The following is a 19881-nucleotide window of genomic DNA, read 5'->3' on the forward strand; positions in this document are numbered from 1 at the left end:
CAGCAAGTGAAACTGACAAGAATCTTTGTTAATTTCACGCTTCTGAAGGGGTTGCTAATGACAGCAGTGAAGCTGACAGAAGTCTTGTTAATTTCATTAGATTGCTTCTTGGCAAAGTTCTGAGCAGCAGCAGAAACACCTGAGCATCTTTTGACTCAGGAAGACAACATGCATCGGGTCATATTTGCGAGGTTTTATTCACCACCATATGGGCTAGAAAGCTTTATTAATAATAATAATCAGCAAATTAAGTTCTGCAGGAATGGATGGCTTAGGCCCTTTCACTCCATGAGAAGGAATAATGTTTTCCCAGCCCTGAAAAGGAGTACATTAAATTTGAAGTGAGGACGGGAGGAGAGAAAGGTTTCTGGATTTCCATGATCACAAGATTATACTAGGATGATGGATTTCAGATCTTTAACTGCTGCCATGGCAGTTTACCTGCCACAGCCATGAGGCAGTCATTTCCAATCCATCCCATCCCATCGGGTAGATGAGGAGAATGGTGCAAGATTTTGGGTGCAATCACAGAAGCTGAGGGAAGTTTACTGAGTAAGGTATGAAGCTGTCAGAAGCAGGATCCAAAGAAGACTGTGACAGGTAAGGAGCTCAGAGTGCTTCAGAGATATTCATATCAACTCCCCCCAGCTTCCACCTGAGGTAGGTGTCACTACATCCTCCATGGGAAATCTATGGCCCCCAATGCCCTGGGATCTCACCTGGGACATGGCCCCCAGATTGTCAATATCCAGCACGGGCTCCAAAGTTTGGGGTGAGGGTTTCCACGGCAAGAATGAATGGGAACAAGATCCTGGCATCTCCTCCTTGTGCATCTGACCCTACCATGAGGATGCTAAGGCTGGCTCTGTGGTTTCCTAGCATTAGGGGAATCTCCAATATGTGTGGGAGGGGAGGGGCCAAGAGTCCTTCCTGGCTAACCACACTACAGTAGATTCCCACACAGGGATGTAGAGGGTTACGATCTTCGCGAATGGGAGGGCCGGAGAGACAGAGTCTCCCAAGATCTCGCTGTGTAGTTGGGCTCTCACAGAGAGGATGGGGATCCCAGGGTGATGCAGGGGGGCCCTCTGGGGTTTTTCCACCATGTTGCTACCCCCCTAAGCAGGACCTCCTGGTTCCAAGGAGATGGGGGAGCCCTGTCATTGGGCTGAGAGGTATCAGAGCCCTGAGGGGATGGGGAAAACAACTGGGGACGGGCTCCGAGACCCGAGTCATAGGTGCCCAAGGAAAGGGGGGGGGGCGGAGGGTTCCTGGGGTGCAGGTACCCGAGGGGCAAGGGGTGGGAGTGTCCAGGGTGGGGGGCCCTGATCCCAGGGGATGGAAGACGTCCCGGAGGCAGAGAGGTGCTTGGGGTCCCCTCACCATGGGGTTGTCCCCCAGCATGAGGGACGCTGAGAGCCCCGGGATCAGGGTGCCCTGGGGAAGGGGGAGTACCCTCAGAGGAATGGGGAAAAGCCCCCCAACCCCCATAGTAGGGTCTCCTCACCATATTGTTGCCCCCCACTCCGTGAGGGAACTGTGGGGAGGGCCCGGGGGGGCTGTGGTCTCCTCACTGGGGGGGGGGGCCCCAAGGGAATGGATGGGGGCCCCGATCCCGAGATCTCCTCCCGTGCGGCTCCCCCCCAACGAGCGCGGGCTCGGAGGCCCAGGGGTCCCGCGGTGGGGGGGGGGGGGGGAAGGGCCCCGATCCCGGGCTCGCCTCACCGTGTGGTTGGCCCCCCACATGAGGACGCTGAGCAGCGGCTCCGAGGCCCGGAACAGCTTCACCTTCTGACACACGAAGTGCTTCTTCTTGGTCTTGGTCTTGCTGGCGCTGAGCGCGGCCCCCAGCGCCGCCCCGGCGCCCCCCGCCGACGAGCCCCCGGCGCAGTTCGAGGCCATGGCGGATCCGCCCCCCTCCCCCTTCCCTAGCAGCGCCTCCGCATGGTTCCGCCCCGGCCCGTTACACCCCCCCCCCCTCACCCCCAAACAGTGGTTCCGCCCGAACCCCTACACCCTCCGCCCGATGGAGCCGTCCGCCCCCGCCAGCTCGCTCCGGCCCGTTCGCGTCTTCCTCTCCCCACAATGGTGCCGTCCGCCCCGCTGGCTGCCCCTCCTGCCCGTCCCTGCAGTGGTTCGCTCCACCGCGAAGGAGGAGCCGCTCCGGCCGGCCGAGCCCGCTCCGGCTCCTGCACTGAGGAGGCGCCAAGATGGCGGAGGTCTGAGGAGGAGGGGAGTGGGATGTACCATTCCCCACACTGGCAAGGGGTACTGAGGGCAGGAGTGTAAGGAGGGAGAGCCACTGCCTGGTCCCGGGTTAGGCCCGGACGGGTTCCCCTAGGAAGACCTAAGGATACGTCAGACATGCTGGGCTGATGGGGGAACCGCGAGAACGGGCGAGGTAGAGAAGGGGCGTGGAAAAAATGTCTCCCTCCTCCTCTCGCCCATGATGGTCTCGCCCAATTTGAGTGACGTATTACGTCAGGCCCCGCCCTGCCCGACTGTAGCCAATAAGCAGCGAGGCGCCTGGAATTATGAATGGCCTGCTATCTATGTCACACACACTCTTAAAGGGCGAGCGAAAGGGGCACAGCTGCACATGGGGGGTGGCGCTTGGCAGCTTCCTCCCGCCTCATCTTCCACGTGCCCCGCCAGGGGTCCCCTAGCTTCCCCCCTCCAATATCCCCGCGTTGGAAGCGGGAGACCTAGGAGCTGCAACTCTGCTCCCCCTCCAGCCTGCAGAGAGGGGAGCATGTCAGGTTCCCCCAGGGGAAGCTTTCTTCAAATCCAAGTGCAGTATAAAGACAGGGGCCAAAGGGCAAAATACCTGTGGCTTTTCAGAGAGGCAGAGGGTAAGCCCAGTCATAGGAACTACAAGGAGGGAAACATCTGTAGTTTGTTAGCCAGATCTGACTATTTAATAAGGACAGCTGGTTGGTTTATTTCCTTACCTGACGATAAGGATTTAAGGTCACTGGCTAGTCATTTAGTGTAAATCTCATTAATGCTTAAGGAGACCGAGAATGTGTTGGTATGGCCTTTTTCAATCACTCTGTGCAATTCTAATTCTTTCTCCCGAATTACAGCTTTTTCTACTAGTGCCTCCTATTGTTTCTGTGACAAAAGTGGTTATGAGCCAAACACACAGCTGTAAAAGAGGCCACACAACATTTAATAGAACCCATTGCTGTAACACAACAAGGATGAAAGATTTGCAGGGGCAATGTACGAGGGCAGGAGTGAGAAATACTGTGTCTTTTAGGTATAATTTTAAAAGTTGCTTAAAGTAAATGGGTTCATTTCTGACTCCCATTTGCACTAATTTTAGAATAACCCAGCAGTAAGCGACTACAGAGCAATAATCATCTGCCAAAGGAAAACATTTTATAGAGCATGGTCAATTCAAAGAGAGTACTTAAATCAGCTTTGCAAAACTGTCATGAAAATTTGCTCTCTCAGATACAAAGTATATTTGCCTGACCTCACAGAATCATAGAAGGTTAGGGTTGGAAGGGACCTCAGGAGGTCATCTAGTCCAACCCCCTGCTTGAAGCAGGACCAAGCCCCAATTTTTGCCCCAGATCCCTAAAATGGCCCCCTCAAGGACTGAACTCACAACCCTGGGTTTAGCAGGCCAATGCGCCAACTACTGAGCTATCCCTCCCCCCCACCTCTCATAAAATGTAGAAAAACCCTAATTAAATGTCTCACATTGCTACCCTCAGCCTCCAAATAATGCCCCTTCCACCCATGAACACACAATTGTGTCACTCAGCATTGCAAAGGTTTTTGCCTGCTTATCAGAACAACAGTTTTATTTGTGGATGTAAAATACTCATTTTCAACATAATGGGGGAAGGGACATTTTTATGATGGTTTTCCATGGCTGCTGTAACCTACTGCACTAATTGCTAATTGGCCCCAACTCATGAATTGACAATGCTCTCTGCAATTAGAATCTGACTCATTTCCAGAAAAGAGGGTTAGGAACAAGAAAAAGCCTAGTCAGATATACACACCTGTACCTATGCCCATTACTCTGCATATATGTACAAAATCCCAGAGAAATATTTTATTCTATTACCTGCATCTTGTTTGAGTTTTGCTTCAGTTTATTTTTCCTTTCACTCAAGTCTCCGCCTTGCTGACACGTCATTCAAACCTGTGAGCAATTCGGCACATTTCTACAGATATTTCACAGATTAGTTTGGCTGAAACTAACTCCATACACCCTCCTTGCCTATTCCCAAACTGGTGATACTGAATACTAATCAAGCTAAGTCTGTCTCTGGTGTCACTTCACAGAAGTTAGCAGAGTAACTCCACAGGTTAATTTGTTCCCAAGGCCAGTTCTACACTATTGATAAAATAGATGCTTTCTCAGGCATCAAAAGGGGTCAACTTGCCCAATTAGTCTAGTAATTAGTTACCAGAAATTTGTGTCTGATAACAGTATTAAAAATGGATGCTGGTTTAGGTAGACAACAGGACGCAGGATCTGGCAAAATGTTAAAAATAGAATATAAGGGTGGAAGGTGTCTCCAGCAAACAGCTTGGTGCAATTTAATACTCTGGGTACAAATGTATTCACAAAGCTAGAAGGCCAAGGAACTCTGTGCTGATATAGAGAAGGCCAGCTCCCTTTCACAGAGTAAGTATCATTGCAGAAGTCTGTGTAGGTTGTTGGAGGATCCCTCTGTGCATGGGGCAGCTACCCCCCAGTGTCCTGTGAACTGAGAAGAAGTGTCCTGTGAACTGTTCTGAAAAAGCCCTAGTGAGCCAGCATATCAGCAGGAGGACAGCAAGTTTCATCTCTGCATAAAGTGTTTTTCCAGGGCAGCTGGTGTTCTCTGGATGGAGTGGATGTTGCGTTTGACCCGATCTTCTACAGAGGAAGTGGACGCACTCTCCAGTTTTATGTGGCTGCAGAAGAATTGAATGAGAAAGTAAGTCAGATCATCCTTCTAAATTTTACTCTTTCCAGTAAAGCTTCATTGTTCCTGGACTCTCATGCATGAGCTAGAACAGGAAACAGACTGCTGCTTCCTAATGCAGTCTGCACTGGAACATTTGAATGACTATAGTTTAGCTTGTGACGGACTAAGTACCATATATGCAGGGTCAGCGTTGCTCTGTATAGATTTTTAAGAGGTTCCCAATTACTCCTCAACCTTCCAAACAGAACTGTTAATTACCAATGTGTCTGTCACGGGAGATTTGGCTGCTTTCTGAGAAGCATACAAGAGGGAAAAGCAATCTGTCCCCAAACCAGGGCAGTGCTCCTCTGGGAACTCAAATGCTACAGCTCATGCTGCAAATTGCGATGTTAGCTACAGACAAGAAGGGATAATTGTGAGCCCTGACGAACTACCTTTAAGACTCAAGCCACATTATTAAACAATATCCTATGCTCCTCCCGCGCCCTCAAGTAACGCGCAAAATTTGTCAACTTGTCTGCTCTGAGAGCAGGAGGGAGGAATCCACCCTCCTCCTTTGGATTCTGCCCAGGAGGATTGTCTGTGGTGACTTTAAGCTACTTTGCACCTTCCCAGTTCTGGGCTGCAACAGCCTCCAGCATAATTCAGACAGTTCATGGGGGGCTCCCTGGGCTACAGCACTGTGTACTGTAGCCCTGCCTCATACACCACTCCTGCCACACCCCCTATGCCCAGATCTGTGAGCGGGTCCTCAGAAAACACCTATACAGCTGTCTTCCTCAGATTCCACACTGAGAGAATCCTTCCCCAGCCACTTTACAATGCTCCAACTCTTACCCAGCATAAACAGCCTAGAGTGGGGGGGGGAGATGATGACACCTCACCCCTTGTGTTCACAGATGCCTCTCTCTCATAACACCCCTTACCCTGCACGGTCTGTTATTTCTAGTTAGGGCCCAATCACACAAGCCCTCTGCACATAGACTCCCACAGGAAGTCTGTGTACAGGGAATTTGTGGGATCAGGCCTTGATATTGCACATTCTGAGAACAAGGAATTATTCTTTATCCGCGTGTAAAACACATGCGGTTCTATAGTGCTCCATAAATAACTTGCACTGAATGACTAGGCAGCCACTGAAGTCTTGCTCACTTTTTTTTTTTTTTTTTTTTTTTTTTAGAGAATTAGGTTAAAAAAAACATTTAAACTTCCTTAGTTCTACCGTACAACATGGAATCAGACAGCAGAGATGGAGAAGCTCCATCAGGTTCTACCTCATCCCATCCCGCAGCCAGTGCAGGATTATTCTCTACAGTGTTTTTGTCGAGTCTAGTTTTAAATGTCTCACCCGCTGTCTCACCCATTCCCTTGGGGGACTATTCCCTGCGTTTAACTCATCTAGAGGGGTGGGCTAGCGAGACACTCACTGTAGGAATTTCCCATCTCGGGAGCGGAGTTTCTCCAGTTCTTGTTCCCGCTCCTCCTCCTTTCGATGTTTCCTGACATTGTTTGCTCTCTCCTCTTCCCGCCACTTGGCGTTTTCCAACATTTCCTGACGCTTACGCTCTAGCTCCTCGGCAGAGATCTTTCTGTTGAGAGGCAGAAATAGCGCTGTTCATTATGATCGCTTGCTTCTCCCATCCCCATCTAATGCAGAAGTTATTCATAGCAAGGGACACAATCCACTACATTATTGAACACAGCAATCCCATAGGAGATCTTCCTTGTTTGCTGAGGCTCTGAAGTATGAACATACTCAAGAAGGCCCCTCATTCCTTATAAGACAGAAATGGACAACATCGCCACCCATCTCCTGGATGTTTTCCATAACAGCTGTTTGAGCCTCAAGTTCTTGACATTTGACACAGCTTTCTTTTGGGCCTTGATTCAGCAAGGTGCTTAAGCACATACTTAAGTGGAATGTCTTTTGATCTTTACTATTTTCCTTCCCTCCATGGCCCAATGAGATCCAAGACTTTTTTGTTTTTTAAACTGATTGGTAAGAGGACACCAACAAGGGCATCACGTTAGCCTGATGGCCTTGATATAGAATGCTTCTAGCTACCAGTCTGTGGGATAAAACGACAACTTCACATTCGCCCCCACAGGCTGGTACATGGCAGCTGAACAACTGGTAGCCAGGAAGAGAACATGCATCACAGTGGGAAGCAGTACGAGATGGTAAAATACAACACACTCGTAAATACCAAACACGGTTTGGACTGTTCACCTGACCTGCTGTTGTCCAGTCCATTCTAGTTAATATAATTATGTTTTTGCATTACTCACTGCCTATTATTTTAGGATCAGCATGGGCAGCTTCCTTATGAAGGTGCCAGATGTGCAACATTTTGCCTACCTAGTATACCCTGAAGCATGCTGTCGTCGGTATCCTTTTTTAGGGGAAGGGCTCCTAGCCCTTTCTTTTTCTTTCCTGTCCACCCTGGTGCTGTACCTGTAACCCAGGAAAGAATTTTTAACAACACATGCACATAATATCAAGTTTCAGAGTAACAGCCATGTTAGTCTGTGTTCGCAAAAAGAAAAGGAGGACTTGTGGCACCTTAGAGACTAACCCATTTATTTGAGCATAAGCTTTCATGAGCTACAGCTCACTTCATCGGATGCATACTGTGCAAAGTACAGAAGATCTTTTTATACACACAAACCATGGAAAAAATGGGTGTTTACCACTACAAAAGGTTCTCTCTCCCCCCACCCCACCCTCCTGTTGGTAATAGCTTATCTAAACTGATCACTCTCCTTACAATGTGTATGATAATCAAGTTGGGCCATTTTCAGCACAAATCCAGGGTTTAACAAGAACATCTTGGGGGCGAGGGGTAGTGAAAAACAAGGGGAAATAGGTTACCTTGCATAATGACTTAGCCACTCCCAGTTTCTATTCAAGCCTAAGTTAATTGTATCCAATTTGCAAATGAATTCCAATTCAACAGTCTCTCGCTGGAGTCTGGTTTTGAAGTTTTTCTGTTTGTAATATCGCAACTTTCATCTCTGTAATCGCGTGACCAGAGAGATTGAAGTGTTCTCCAACTGGTTTATGAATGTTGTAATTCTTGACATCTGATTTGTGTCCATTTATTCTTTTACGTAGAGACTGTCCAGTTTGACCAATGTACATGGCAGAGGGGCATTGCTGGCACATGATGGCATATATCACATTGGTGGATGTGCAGGTAAACGAGCCTCTGATAGTGTGGCTGATGTTATTAGGCCCTATGATGGTGTCCCCTGAATAGATATGTGGGCACAGTTGGCAACGGGCTTTGCTGCAAGGATAGATTCCTGGGTTAGTGGTTCTGTTGTGTGGTATGTGGTTGCTGGTGAGTATTTGCTTCAGGTTCGGGGAATGTCTGTAGGCAAGGACTGGCCTGTGTCCCAAGATTTGTAAGAGTGTTGGGTCATCCTTCAGGATAGGTTGTAGATCCTTAATAATGCGTTGGAGGGGTTTTAGTTGGGGGCTGAAGGTGACGGCTAGTGGCGTTCTGTTATTTTCTTTGTTAGGCCTGTCCTGTAGTAGGTGACTTCTGGGAACTCTTCTGGCTCTATCAATCTGTTTCTTCACTTCCGCAGGTGGGTATTGTAGTTGTAAGAATGCTTGATAGAGATCTTGTAGGTGTTTGTCTCTGTCTGAGGGGTTGGAGCAAATGCGGTTGTATCGCAGAGCTTGGCTGTAGACGATGGATCATGTGGTGTGGTCAGGGTGAAAGCTGGAGGCATGTAGGTAGGAATAGCGGTCAGCAGGTTTCCAGTATAGGGTGGTGTTTATGTGACCATAGTTCATTAGCACTGTAGTGTCCAGGAAGTGGATCTCTTGTGTGGACTGGACCAGGCTGAGGTTGATGGTGGGATGGAAATTGTTGAAATCATGGTGGAATTCCTCAAGAGCTTCTTTTCCATGGGTCCAGATGATGTCATCAATATAGCACAAGTAGAGTAGGGGCGTTAGGGGACGAGAGCTGAGGAAGCGTTGTTCTAAGTCAGCCATAAAAATGTTGGCATACTGTGGGGCCATGCGGGTACCCATAGCAGTGCTGCTGATTTCAAGGTATACATTGTCCCCAAATGTAAAATAGTTATGGGTAAGGACAAAGTCACAAAGTTCAGCCACCAGGTTAGCCGTGACATTATCGGGGATAGTGTTCTTGACGGCTTGTAGTCCATCTTTGTGTGGAATGTTGGTGTAGAGGGCTTCTACATCCATAGTGGCCAGGATGGTGTTATCAGGAAGATCACCGATGGATTGTAGTTTCCTCAGGAAGTCAGTGGTGTCTCGAAGGTAGCTGGGAGTGCTGGTAGCGTAGGGCCTGAGGAGGGAATCAACATAGCCAGACAATCCTGCTGTCAGGGTGCCAATGCCTGAGATGATGGGGCTTGAATAGAGACTGGGAGTGGCTAAGTCATTATGCAAGGTAACCTATTTCCCCTTGTTTTTTACTACCCCCCCCCCCGACATTCTTGTTAAACTCTGGATTTGTGCTGGAAATGGCCAAACTTGATTATCATACACATTGTAAGGAGAGTGATCACTTTAGATAAGCTATTACCAGCAGGAGAGTGGGGTGGGAGGAGAGAGAACCTTTTGTAGTGGTAAACACCCATTTTTTCATGGTTTGTGTGTATAAAAAGATCTTCTGTACTTTCCACAGTATGCATCCGATGAAGTGAGCTGTAGCTCATGAAAGCTTATGCTCAAATAAATTGGTTAGTCTCTAAGGTGCCACAAGTACTCCTTTTCTTTTTACATAATATCCACATACCTCTAGTCCTTTTCTGTAGCAACCAGATATCTAACAGACCACAAGGACTATCGCTGGCGTTTTGAAATAAGAGCTCTCCTATAGTTCCAGGTACATTATCTGTCACCTTCAGCAGAATGGATGTTCATTTTAAAAATTAATTTTTAGACTTACTTTATTTTCATGGTTTTTTTCTTATAGTTTTATTTTTACCCAACGTAAGTTTTTGCACCGGCAGGGAATAACTAGTATCCAAGGTTTATCAACACTTCATGACTGTGGAAGTAAAGATTCATAACAATAATTGCTTCATATATCATTTTTCAGAGCATCTCGCCATACCAAATACTTTGTTAAAGCCACTGACATCATATTAACCCTCAAAACATATTTTAAAAGGACACTATCCACTTCAAAAAAAAAATCACACACTGCCTGAATTTTATTTTATAATTTTTAAAACAAAGAGCCCCTAATATGACTATAACGGAAAGAGATTCAAGAGGGGGAAAAAAGTTCCTCCGGTTGCTTATTTTGTGCATTTGGCTGCACTTTGAGTAAACTTGCTTTCACTGGTTCCCCAAATAGTTGCTCTCCCCTTTTGCTTGTTTGTATGGGTCATTTTTATTCACAGCAACAGGAGGGGGAAAAAAAACTTTTTAAAAGAATACAAAAAGTGAGAGTGGCAAGGAGACTGGGGGCTGAAACTATTTTGTAAAAAACGGACGAGATTCTAAATTGTCAATGTCCCTTTAACAATCTATTTTAGGGTTTTCTACGGTCACCTATCATCTTCGTATCTGAGCCCTTCCATGTAACACTGATAGCAAGAGCAAAGTCCTTAGTGGATTTCATGGAGTCTCTGGCAGTTCTCCCTTTATGGGGTCACAACTCTGCTTGGATTCGGGATTTTGATTAAGATTTTATTAAACTTCCTTTTTGTGGGGAAGGGGTTAATAGGTGTTTAGAAGTAGAAGGAGTGTCAGTGTTGTGAGAATATTTGGAAAAACTTTCCACCATAAGAATGATTAAATTTAAACAACTTTTCTCTGTAAATTTTAATTCAGGGTGAATCTCACCCTACCCTGTCTCCCCTTGTTCATTTCTGAGATAAAGAGATAATTCAAGGATTACAATTTATTTACTAAATCTAATTAAATCCTTCCCAAGCCCTGTTTGTGGTTTGGGAGATCTCTACAACAGCTACAAAGGCAGCCCCTTGAACAGATGATACAAAGCCAGGCATCTGTCGTTCCACCAGCTTTAATTTCAAGTCATTGGGATAAAGTCATGTGAGAAATTAAAGCTGCAGAAACGTTAGGAAAGAGTTACAAGTAGGCTGATGAGGTAATAGGAGGAATTTTGCTGCTGAGCATTCAACTTACTTCTGAGAATTCCCCCCGGGAGAGAAGCCATGCATGCCCTTTATTTTAATCTGTTTCCAAGTAAAGATTTCACACTCACTGTTCACCATGCCTAGGCGGAGATCTTGACCTCCTGTGCTCAGACTCTTCCTCCCCTGTACTCTTCTTGCCAGTGCCTCTCTTAGGAGACCCAGACTGGCTCCTTGACCTAGCGCGGTCTCGGTGTTTGTGAGTGGCTCTTTCCTGGCCAGCAGCTGGAGAGCGCCGAGGCCTGTGATTGTGGTCAGGGTCTCTACTCTGGAATTAGGAAGAGAACATCCTTCAACAGAGAGCAATTAAAAGCACAAGGCTCATGTGAGCCCCGGCATGGTGCTGGTAAGGCAGAAAGAACTAGGCTAGGCAAAGTGCATGCATGTATGGGACAGAGGCAAAAGGCATCATCTACAACTCCATCCCTGTCTCTCTGTACATGAAGGTCTCTCTGTACATGAAGTTGATGATGAAGTGGGTTTTAGTCCACAAAAGCTTATGACCAAATAAATTTGTTAGTCTCTAAGGTGCCACAAGGACTCCTTGTTGTTTCTTCTCTGTCCACAGTCTACTGCAGAGGTTTTAGACATATTAAACATATATTTCTATAGGGCCTTGCATCCCAAAGCACTTACTGCTACACACATAGAGCACCAAAAATACAGCCACTTCTGGTGTGGCGTGCAGCAGCTAACCAGAACAGCAAGGGGACAAGAAAATTTGGCCAAAAAAAAAAAAAGAACCAGGGCAAATCCTTGCTCTTATGAAAAACCCCACTAGATCTTTAGCAGCCATACAGGGCACACAAGAACTTGGTTTTTAAGGCCTTTTCTGGAGGACAAGGGGTGAAATCCTGGATCCAGTGAAGTCAATGGGAGTTTTATCCTCGTCTTCAATGGAGCCACTCTATCACCCCAGGTGCTTAAATAGCATGGTATAAAGTCAGACAAACATATGACCCTGGCACAGTAAACTGAATGGAACTGGTCTTATCCACCTGGGAAGGCAGGGTGCTGGAACAACTTGTACAGTGGGGGGGCTGAGAGCCATTGAACCAAAACTGCAAACCCTATATATGACAGAAACCACTTCAAGCCAGGGGGTGGGACAGTACCCCCAGCACTCCTAGTTCCATCACCTATGTTGGAAGGACAAAATCATTGATGGGACTTGAATCTCTGGTCCCAGTGGGAGCTTACCCACAAAACCACCTCATTTCTCACAGTCCTCTTCCAGAGCCTAAAACCACTACGTAATCTCTAGAGCCACGCTTTCCCAACAGCTACATGGGCACACTCTACAGACAGTAAATTGTGAGAAGCACATGTGCCTACCTGTAAGCCATACCCTGGGACTTTGGGATGAAAAGGTTCCCAAGAACTATCCATCTTCTTGGATCTAAAGGGAAAAATTAAAGTACAGTCTTTGGAGTAAAAAGAAAAGGAGTACTTGTGGCACCTTAGAGACTAACCAATTTATTTGAGCATGAGCTTTCGTGAGCTACAGCTCACTTCATCGGATGCATACCGTGGAAACTGCAGCAGACTTTATATATACACAGAGAATATGAAACAATACCTCCTCCCACCCCACTGTCCTGCTGGTAATAGCTTATCTAAAGTGATCATCAGGTTAGGCCATTTCCAGCACAAATCCAGGTTTTCTCACCCTCCACCCCGCCACACAAATTCACTCTCCTGCTGGTGATAGCCCATCCAAAGTGACAAAGTTGGGCTATCACCAGCAGGAGAGTGAATTTGTGTGGGGGGGGTGAAGGGTGAGAAAACCTGGATTTGTGCTGGAAATGGCCTAACCTGATGATCACTTTAGATAAGCTATTACCAGCAGGACAGTGGGGTGGGAGGAGGTATTGTTTCATATTCTCTGTGTATATATAAAGTCTGCTGCAGTTTCCACGGTATGCATCCGATGAAGTGAGCTGTAGCTCACGAAAGCTCATGCTCAAATAAATTGGTTAGTCTCTAAGATGCCACAATTACTCCTTTTCTTTTTGCGAATACAGACTAACACGGCTGTTACTCTGAAACCAGTCTTTGGAGTGGAAAAACTTAATACAATCTCTCTTTCTATCCACTGCACCCATGAAATCTTTCAGAGTTTATCCAAAAGTCGAACATGACAGGTACGTATTTGGAGTGTGTATTCCCAATTTGTTTTTCCCCTACAGAAAATATAAAAAATAATAAAATGTAGTCCCCCTCCATGATACTGGCCGTTCGTGTATCATCCCACCAAATCACCATATTATAACTAAAAATAACACAGCACCACAACATGATCCGAGTGGTTTATAAAAGCAGAATAGGACATTCTTAAATTATAAGCTTTTTGGGACAGGGAAAGAGAAGGTAAATGAAAAGCACAGGAAATGAGACAACAGGCCAGGGATGGGAGGGTCAGTTGTGCAGAGACTGATGAAAAATATCGGATTCATAAAAATCGGGTTTAAAAAGGAATTTGAAGGGGGGGGACTGACAGATGAGAAGGAAATCATTCCAAGTATAGGGGCCACATGAGAGCCCTGAAGCAGGGAACAAGAGAGCTTGAATGGAGTAATAAAACAAGAGGACTGGAAAAGTATAGGAAGTGAGAGCAGAGATGTAGGCGGTGGCAAAATTGGGCAGGGCCAGGCTAAGGCCCCCAAATGTACCTCGCTCGGCTCTGCTCATCATCGCTGGTGATGCTTTCGCTACTAGAACTTTGATGTCTGCGTTTCTTGTGCTTCTTTTTCTTCTCCTTCTTCTTCTTCTTTTCCTTTCTTTCCAAGCTGCTCTGCAACTATAATGCCAAAAACCAAATTCGGTACTGATCATTGCTGCTCACACGCGTGTTAGACAGCCACCGTCATGGGAGGCTGCACAAAGATTAGATTCTGTATGGAAAGAGTCTCAGGCCAACACACACTTTGCAAAATCTCTTCTGAAGGGGCAAGGGACTCTTATTATAGAGCCCACCTGAGTCCTTCTCACTGTCTATGTGACTTAGTATAGCTGATCTGTGACAAGAGAATTGAGAATTAAAATAATTTGTTACAATAATGTAACAAATAAGTGAAAAGGGAAAGATAACATGGCTCAGGGACTGTTGGGTTTTTTTTTTTTTAAACAATTGCTGAGAAACTTTCTACATGAAAGAGCTTATTTTGTTCTTACCCAAAAGTAGGCAGGGAATAGAAAAATTCCTCTCTCTAAAGCAGTGGTTCTCAACCAGGGGAATGTTTACCCCCAGGGGGTACGCAGAGGTCTTCCGGGGGTACATCAACTCAGTTAGATATTTTCCTAGTTTTACAACAGGCTACGTAAAAAGTACTAGCGAAGTCAGTATAAACTAAAATTTCATACAGTGACTTGTTTATACTGCTCTATAGACTATACAGTGAAATGTAAAGTACAATATTTATATTCCGATTGATTTATTTTATAATTATATGGTAAAAATGAGAAAGGCAGCAATTTTTCAGTAATAGTGTGGCTGTGACACTTGTATTTTTATATCTGATTTTGTAAGCAAGTAGTTTTTAAGTGAGGTGAAACTTGGGGGTACACAAGACAAATCAGACACCTTAAGGAGTACAGTAGTCTGGAAAGATTGATAGCCACTACTCTAAAGTGTGTTTCTTCTGGACCCCAATTCTGCTCTCACTCAATTCAATGCAAATTCTGCTTCTGATTTCTGTTAAAGAATACATACCAGTTCTTTGATTTTCTTCATTTTTACAGGATTATTCAAAACTTCTCTTTTTTTCTCTTCCTCTCTTTTCCTAACGAAAATAAGTGACACTGGGGTTTTCAAACAACATTAATCACATCAAAGATGAAATATTAATTCAAAGCACAAATCAAGGCCTGATTCTGTAATAGTTTATGCACGTACTTAACTTTAGTACCAGGAGTTGTCTCATCGAAATCAATGGGGCTATTCAAGGCAGCAAAGTTAAGCACGTGTGTAGTGGCTGGACTGGGCTTAAGCAGACTTTGTAAGAGTGACCATACAGATCCAACTGTAGGATCGGGGCCTTTGGTTTTTTTTTTGTTTTTTTTTCCCCAACTTGAAATGCTGAATAGCAAGGTCAATCAAGAAACTGTTTTATATCCCTGTGTAGATTGACTCCACGGTTCCATCAAGTCCTGTCTTAGGAACTGACTTGTCCCAATGCCATCCATCCTGGCTGAGGCACTGGTGAATGTCTGATATCTCAGCCAAGAGCAATATATATGTAATGCAACCAGACAATTGCAAAGCCTTGCCTAGGGGAAGTAAAATTCTTTCTAGAGTCACAGAGCAATCGGTTTACAATCTGCAGCATGAGACACAGCACTCCTTTGCACGCATAACTATGATTGTTGGTCACAAAATTATCCAGTCTCTTTCAAAATCCAGCTGCAGGATTTAATTCTATGCAACTCTGATACAATCATTTATACCAGAGCTAGATGCAAAATTACAGCCTTGTAGAAAATGCAGCCTCTGTTTCCTACTGATGCATTTAGAATTTACACCTTCTTACTGGAGGGCATCAACTGCTTAAAATCCCACACAGATTGAGCTACAGCATGGGCAGCAGGATGCATCTTGGGCCCCCATCCTGCAAACACCTCAGGCCACGAGTAACTGTCTGGATGTGGGTGGTCTCACAGACCTCAATGGGACCATTCAGACATGCAAAGTTACTCACATGCTTAAGTGATCTGGCCCTTATCCTGGAAAGCAAATGAGTGCTTAGTATTCACAAGTTTGAAATTAAAAAAAACCACACAAGAGAAGCTTGGAAAGGGGACACACACACACCCCACCACAAATGTATGTTCAGAGCTAGATTATTAATAGTGTAACATTTAGGAAATAAAGAACTAAAAAGATCTCTAGACAATCTTCAGTTTTTGGAAAAACCTTAAGTCAAATTGTACCTTGCTCAAATCCTCTTGCTTAACAGAACACAGCAAGAACAGAAAAAAAAGACTCCAAGCACAGCATGCAACATCTCTGAGAGTCAGCAGAAAAATCTAAACCATTGCAAGCCAATCCAATCAAACATTAGTATTACAGATGTGCTTTGCAGTCTCAACCAGGTCCCTATTGTACTGTACAAATTTATAGTAAATGACAGTCTCTGCCCCAAATAGCTTTGAATCTGAAAGACGAGACACAACAGGTGGATACAGGAAACAAGTGGACAGGGGACGTATGGGGTGACGGACAGGGGACGTATGGGGTGACAAACAGACTATGAGTCTTAAAACAGACGAGCTGTGTGCCGTTCTTGGCCAATCGTCAAGCAATGATCACAACTCCCTACCTGCCTAGGTTAATTGTCCCGGTCAATATCACATTTAGTACCTTATCATGAAAAGTGGATCCTCCCGGATTTTGCTTGCCATGTCTAGGACAGAATTGGCACCTGTGGGGGCAAAAATGGAGCCTGGGAGAAGTCCTGTTTCAGTGGAACAACCTGCCTCTTTGTCTTCCATCTTCTCAAAGACGTATTTGTCCACAGGGCGGCCCATCAGATACTCTTCTCTGTTCACCATACCCCCGGGACCCTGGTACATCCAGTCCAACTTCTCTTCTTTTTTCCTATTTCAAGCAAAAACTCCATGTTACTTTGTCTTCCTTCCAAGCAGCTCTAAAGTTTCACTTTTCTCTGCAAAGACGAGCAGAAATGCTTTAGAGTAAGCCAACCTTAAACCCCTCTCTTGGGCGCTGCTCCTGCAAAAACCTACGCAGGGGCTGAACTTTACACGTGGCGAATAATCCCATTAATGTCAACAGGACCATGCACAGGGTGGAAAGTTAAATCCCCATGTATATTTTTTACAGGATTAGGGCCTTAGAACTTAGATGGAAGGGACATATTAGGACTTAGTCTTTTCCATCTCTCTGTCACAGCAGGATTATTCTCTACACTCCAGTCTTTGTCCATTCTTAAATGACAACCACAGGCAATTCCACAGAGTAACTGATCTCATCGCTCGGAAATTTCTCCCAGTGTGGAATTATATGTCACAGCTCTAAGATACATGGACAGCTCTGTTCTAATCAATACCAGAAGTAATTGTTGGCCCATTATAACAAGCATCTTCATTTTTTTATGGCACCCACAGTTTATAATGTGACAGCCAGGAGAGTTAATTATTTGTTAGCTGCGACTCAAGTCCTAAGAGAAATGTGTTACTAGAATGTCCCCATTCAGAAATTCCTCCTGGTGACATAAACTACTTCAAGTACAAATGATGCACACAGGATTTTCAAGGGACAAAACCACACACACACACACACAGTCTAGCATAAGACTCTGCCTAACTCTTACTTGACTGCTCCCACATCCTCCGCATAGCGCTGCATTTCCTCCCGGGCTCGCTCCTCCCGCAGCTCCCGCTGCAGCTCCTCAATCTTCTTCCGCTCAGCTTCATGTCTCTGCTCTGCCTTCCACACCTTCTCCACATTGCGCAGAGTCTGGGGATGCCAGCTCTTCTTCAGATTCTACAGAGAAGAGGAACCAGTACAAGCAGTTTAGAATGCTAATATCCCAGACCCACAAAACCTCTCCGCGAAATAGAAACACAAGCTTCTCACAAGGGGCGCCAGGGGAATGAATCAAAGGGGCACAGAAGTCATATTTTAACAAATATTTCCTCATCTACTTTCTGAATGCTTTCGATTATTAGTATTGAAGGCAGATTAGTGAGCAAATTTAGGGACTGCTCCTGTATTCCACACACACATTCAAGTCCCCCAGCCTTCAGTGGGAGCTGTAATCATGCACGAAAAGCAGGCGTAGGTCTTTACCTTCGGGGCGGGGGGCATTTCAATCAGATTGGCCAATAAAAACAGACAAATCAGTTTCATTTTCACCTAAACCAGCGCTTGGAGTGCCTGAGCAGCAACCAAGCCACAGCTTTTAAATCAGCTGAAAAAAAAACTCAACGTTTTAAACATCAAAGTGTGGGCTTAACTTTGCTTTCTACTTTTGGGATTTTATAAAACTACTGTGTTCTTCTGGGGTCCCTTTTCCCCAAGACACTGGTATTTGTTTACCACCTCAATTTAACAAAGGTAGGGTTGGTTTGTGTTTTAGGCCGAGAGTTAGGGAATCATTATTTATTATCTGAATTGTGGTAGCACCTCAGGGTCCCAGCTGTGGACCAGGGCCTCAGAAACACAGAGCAAAAAGCCAGTCCCTGCCCCAAAGAGATTACACTCAAAGAGATTACAAAGCGTCGCAAGCCCTTTCCTCTCACTCTTGCCCCACAGAACCAAATTTGAGCCCTGATCCTGCAAACACGTAGGCGTGTGTTTACGGTTAAATTCAAGCCCCCAGCTCCGGGGCAACTGGCTAGCTTACACTGAAGCCCCTACGCCAACCCTTGGCGAGATGGGGGTGGGTGCTGGGCGGGTTCAAAAGCCCCTTTAATGCCGGCCTGGTGCTCTGGATAGCAAAGCGAGCTGCACAGGTGCTAAGGGCGACTATGAAAAGAGGCCACCGCCATGCAGCTGAGTGTCCCTGAGTTACCCCAGGAATCTCTCCATGGCTTGAGTCCGTACAAACAAACGGCGGGGGGGGATGCACCATAATGGCAACGGCTATTCAAAATAAACCCCCCCACACAGAAACACGTGTATTTCAAAATACAGACCCCCCCCACAGAAACACGTGTACTTCAAAATACAGACCCCCCCCCACAGAAACACGTGTACTTCAAAATACAGACCCCCCCCCCACAGAAACACGTGTACTTCAAAATACAGACCCCCCCCCAAACAGAAACACGTGTACTTCAAAATACAGACCCCCCCATCGCAGACAACGCCTCTCCCCCCAGAACTGCCCTGTGGGGGGGCTGAGGACACCCCCCCCATTTAACCCTCCACCCCAAATCCCCCCAGGCAAACTCTAGGGGGATCCAGGCTCCCAAACCCCGGGGGGCTGCCGGGGGCCAAGCCCCAGATCGCCTCGCCCCCCCTCACCAGGTCTCCGCCCCCCATCACGGCGGAGGCTCGAGCTCGCCCCGCTCCCGGGCCCGGCCGCGCGTCAGCTCCCGGCGCCGGCTCCTTCCCCGCGGCCCCGGCTGATGGCGCCACTTCCGGCGCCCGGGCCCGGCCCCGGCCCGGCCTAAGAAGGAGGGGCGGGGTTTGGGGAGGGGAATGAATAGGGGGGCAGGTTTGGGGAGGGGACCCAGTGGGGCGGGCGCTATGGGCCTGGGAAGTGGGGGGGCAGGGCTTGGGGATGGGGCTATGGGCCTGGGAAGTGGGGGGGGCAGGTTTGGGGAGGGGAATGAATGGGGGGGCAGGTTTGGGGAGGGGACCCAGTGGGGCGGGCGCTATGGGCCTGGGAAGTGGGGGGGCAGGGCTTGGGGATGGGGCTATGGGCCTGGGAAGTGGGGGGGGCAGGTTTGGGGAGGGGAATGAATCGGGGGGCAGATTGAGGGAGGGGAGCCAATGGGGGGGTGCTATGGGCCTGGGAAGTGGGGGGGCAGGGCTTGGGGACGGGGCTATGGGCCTGGGAAGTGGGGGGGGGGCAGGTTTGGGGAGGGGAATGAATGGGGGGGCAGATTGCGGGAGGGGACCCAATGGGGGGGCGCTATGGGCCGGGGAAGTAGGGGGGCAGGGCTTGGGGCTATGGGCCTGGGAAGGGGGGGCAGGTTTAGGGAGGGGACCCAGTGTGGGGGGGTGCTATGGGCCTGGGAAGTGGTGGGGCAGGGCTTGGGGATGGGGCTATGGGCCTGGGAAGTGGGGGGGGGCAGGTTTGGGGAGGGGAATGAATGGGGGGGC

The 19881-nt window shown here is 47.0% G+C and overlaps 2 protein-coding genes across 4 annotated transcripts in view; both read right to left on the minus strand.

Moving 5' to 3' along the window:
- Nucleotides 1-1927, minus strand: part of PIP4K2B (phosphatidylinositol-5-phosphate 4-kinase type 2 beta) — a 37616-nt gene extending 35689 nt beyond the window's left edge. For both annotated transcript variants that reach the window (XR_013344632.1, XM_077806518.1), the window contains exon 1: nucleotides 1726-1927. Coding sequence is in view for 1 of the 2 variants with exons in the window: in XM_077806518.1 (XP_077662644.1) it covers nucleotides 1726-1902 (177 nt within the window). In the remaining variant the exon portion in view is untranslated. The remainder of the gene's footprint in view (nucleotides 1-1725) is intronic.
- Nucleotides 1928-3151: 1224 nt separating this feature from the next.
- On the minus strand, nucleotides 3152-19175 carry CWC25 (CWC25 spliceosome associated protein). Of its 2 annotated transcripts, XM_077806249.1 has the most exons (10): nucleotides 19078-19175; nucleotides 17420-17592; nucleotides 16450-16686; nucleotides 14803-14872; nucleotides 13763-13890; nucleotides 12426-12489; nucleotides 11162-11358; nucleotides 7297-7392; nucleotides 6365-6526; nucleotides 3152-4923 (listed from the first exon to the last, which is right to left on the minus strand). In XM_077806249.1, exons 1-10 carry the CDS (start codon nucleotides 19093-19095, stop codon nucleotides 4809-4811), a joined length of 1260 nt encoding a protein of 419 aa, XP_077662375.1. In that variant the 5' UTR covers nucleotides 19096-19175; the 3' UTR covers nucleotides 3152-4808. The 2 variants fall into 2 exon arrangements, with proteins under 2 accessions (XP_077662375.1, XP_077662376.1); XM_077806250.1 differs by lacking the exons at nucleotides 11162-11358; nucleotides 12426-12489.
- Nucleotides 19176-19881: the final 706 nt, after the last annotated feature.

Source organism: Eretmochelys imbricata, chromosome 27 (genome assembly GCF_965152235.1).
Source record: "Eretmochelys imbricata isolate rEreImb1 chromosome 27, rEreImb1.hap1, whole genome shotgun sequence".
NCBI lineage: Eukaryota > Metazoa > Chordata > Testudines > Cheloniidae > Eretmochelys > Eretmochelys imbricata.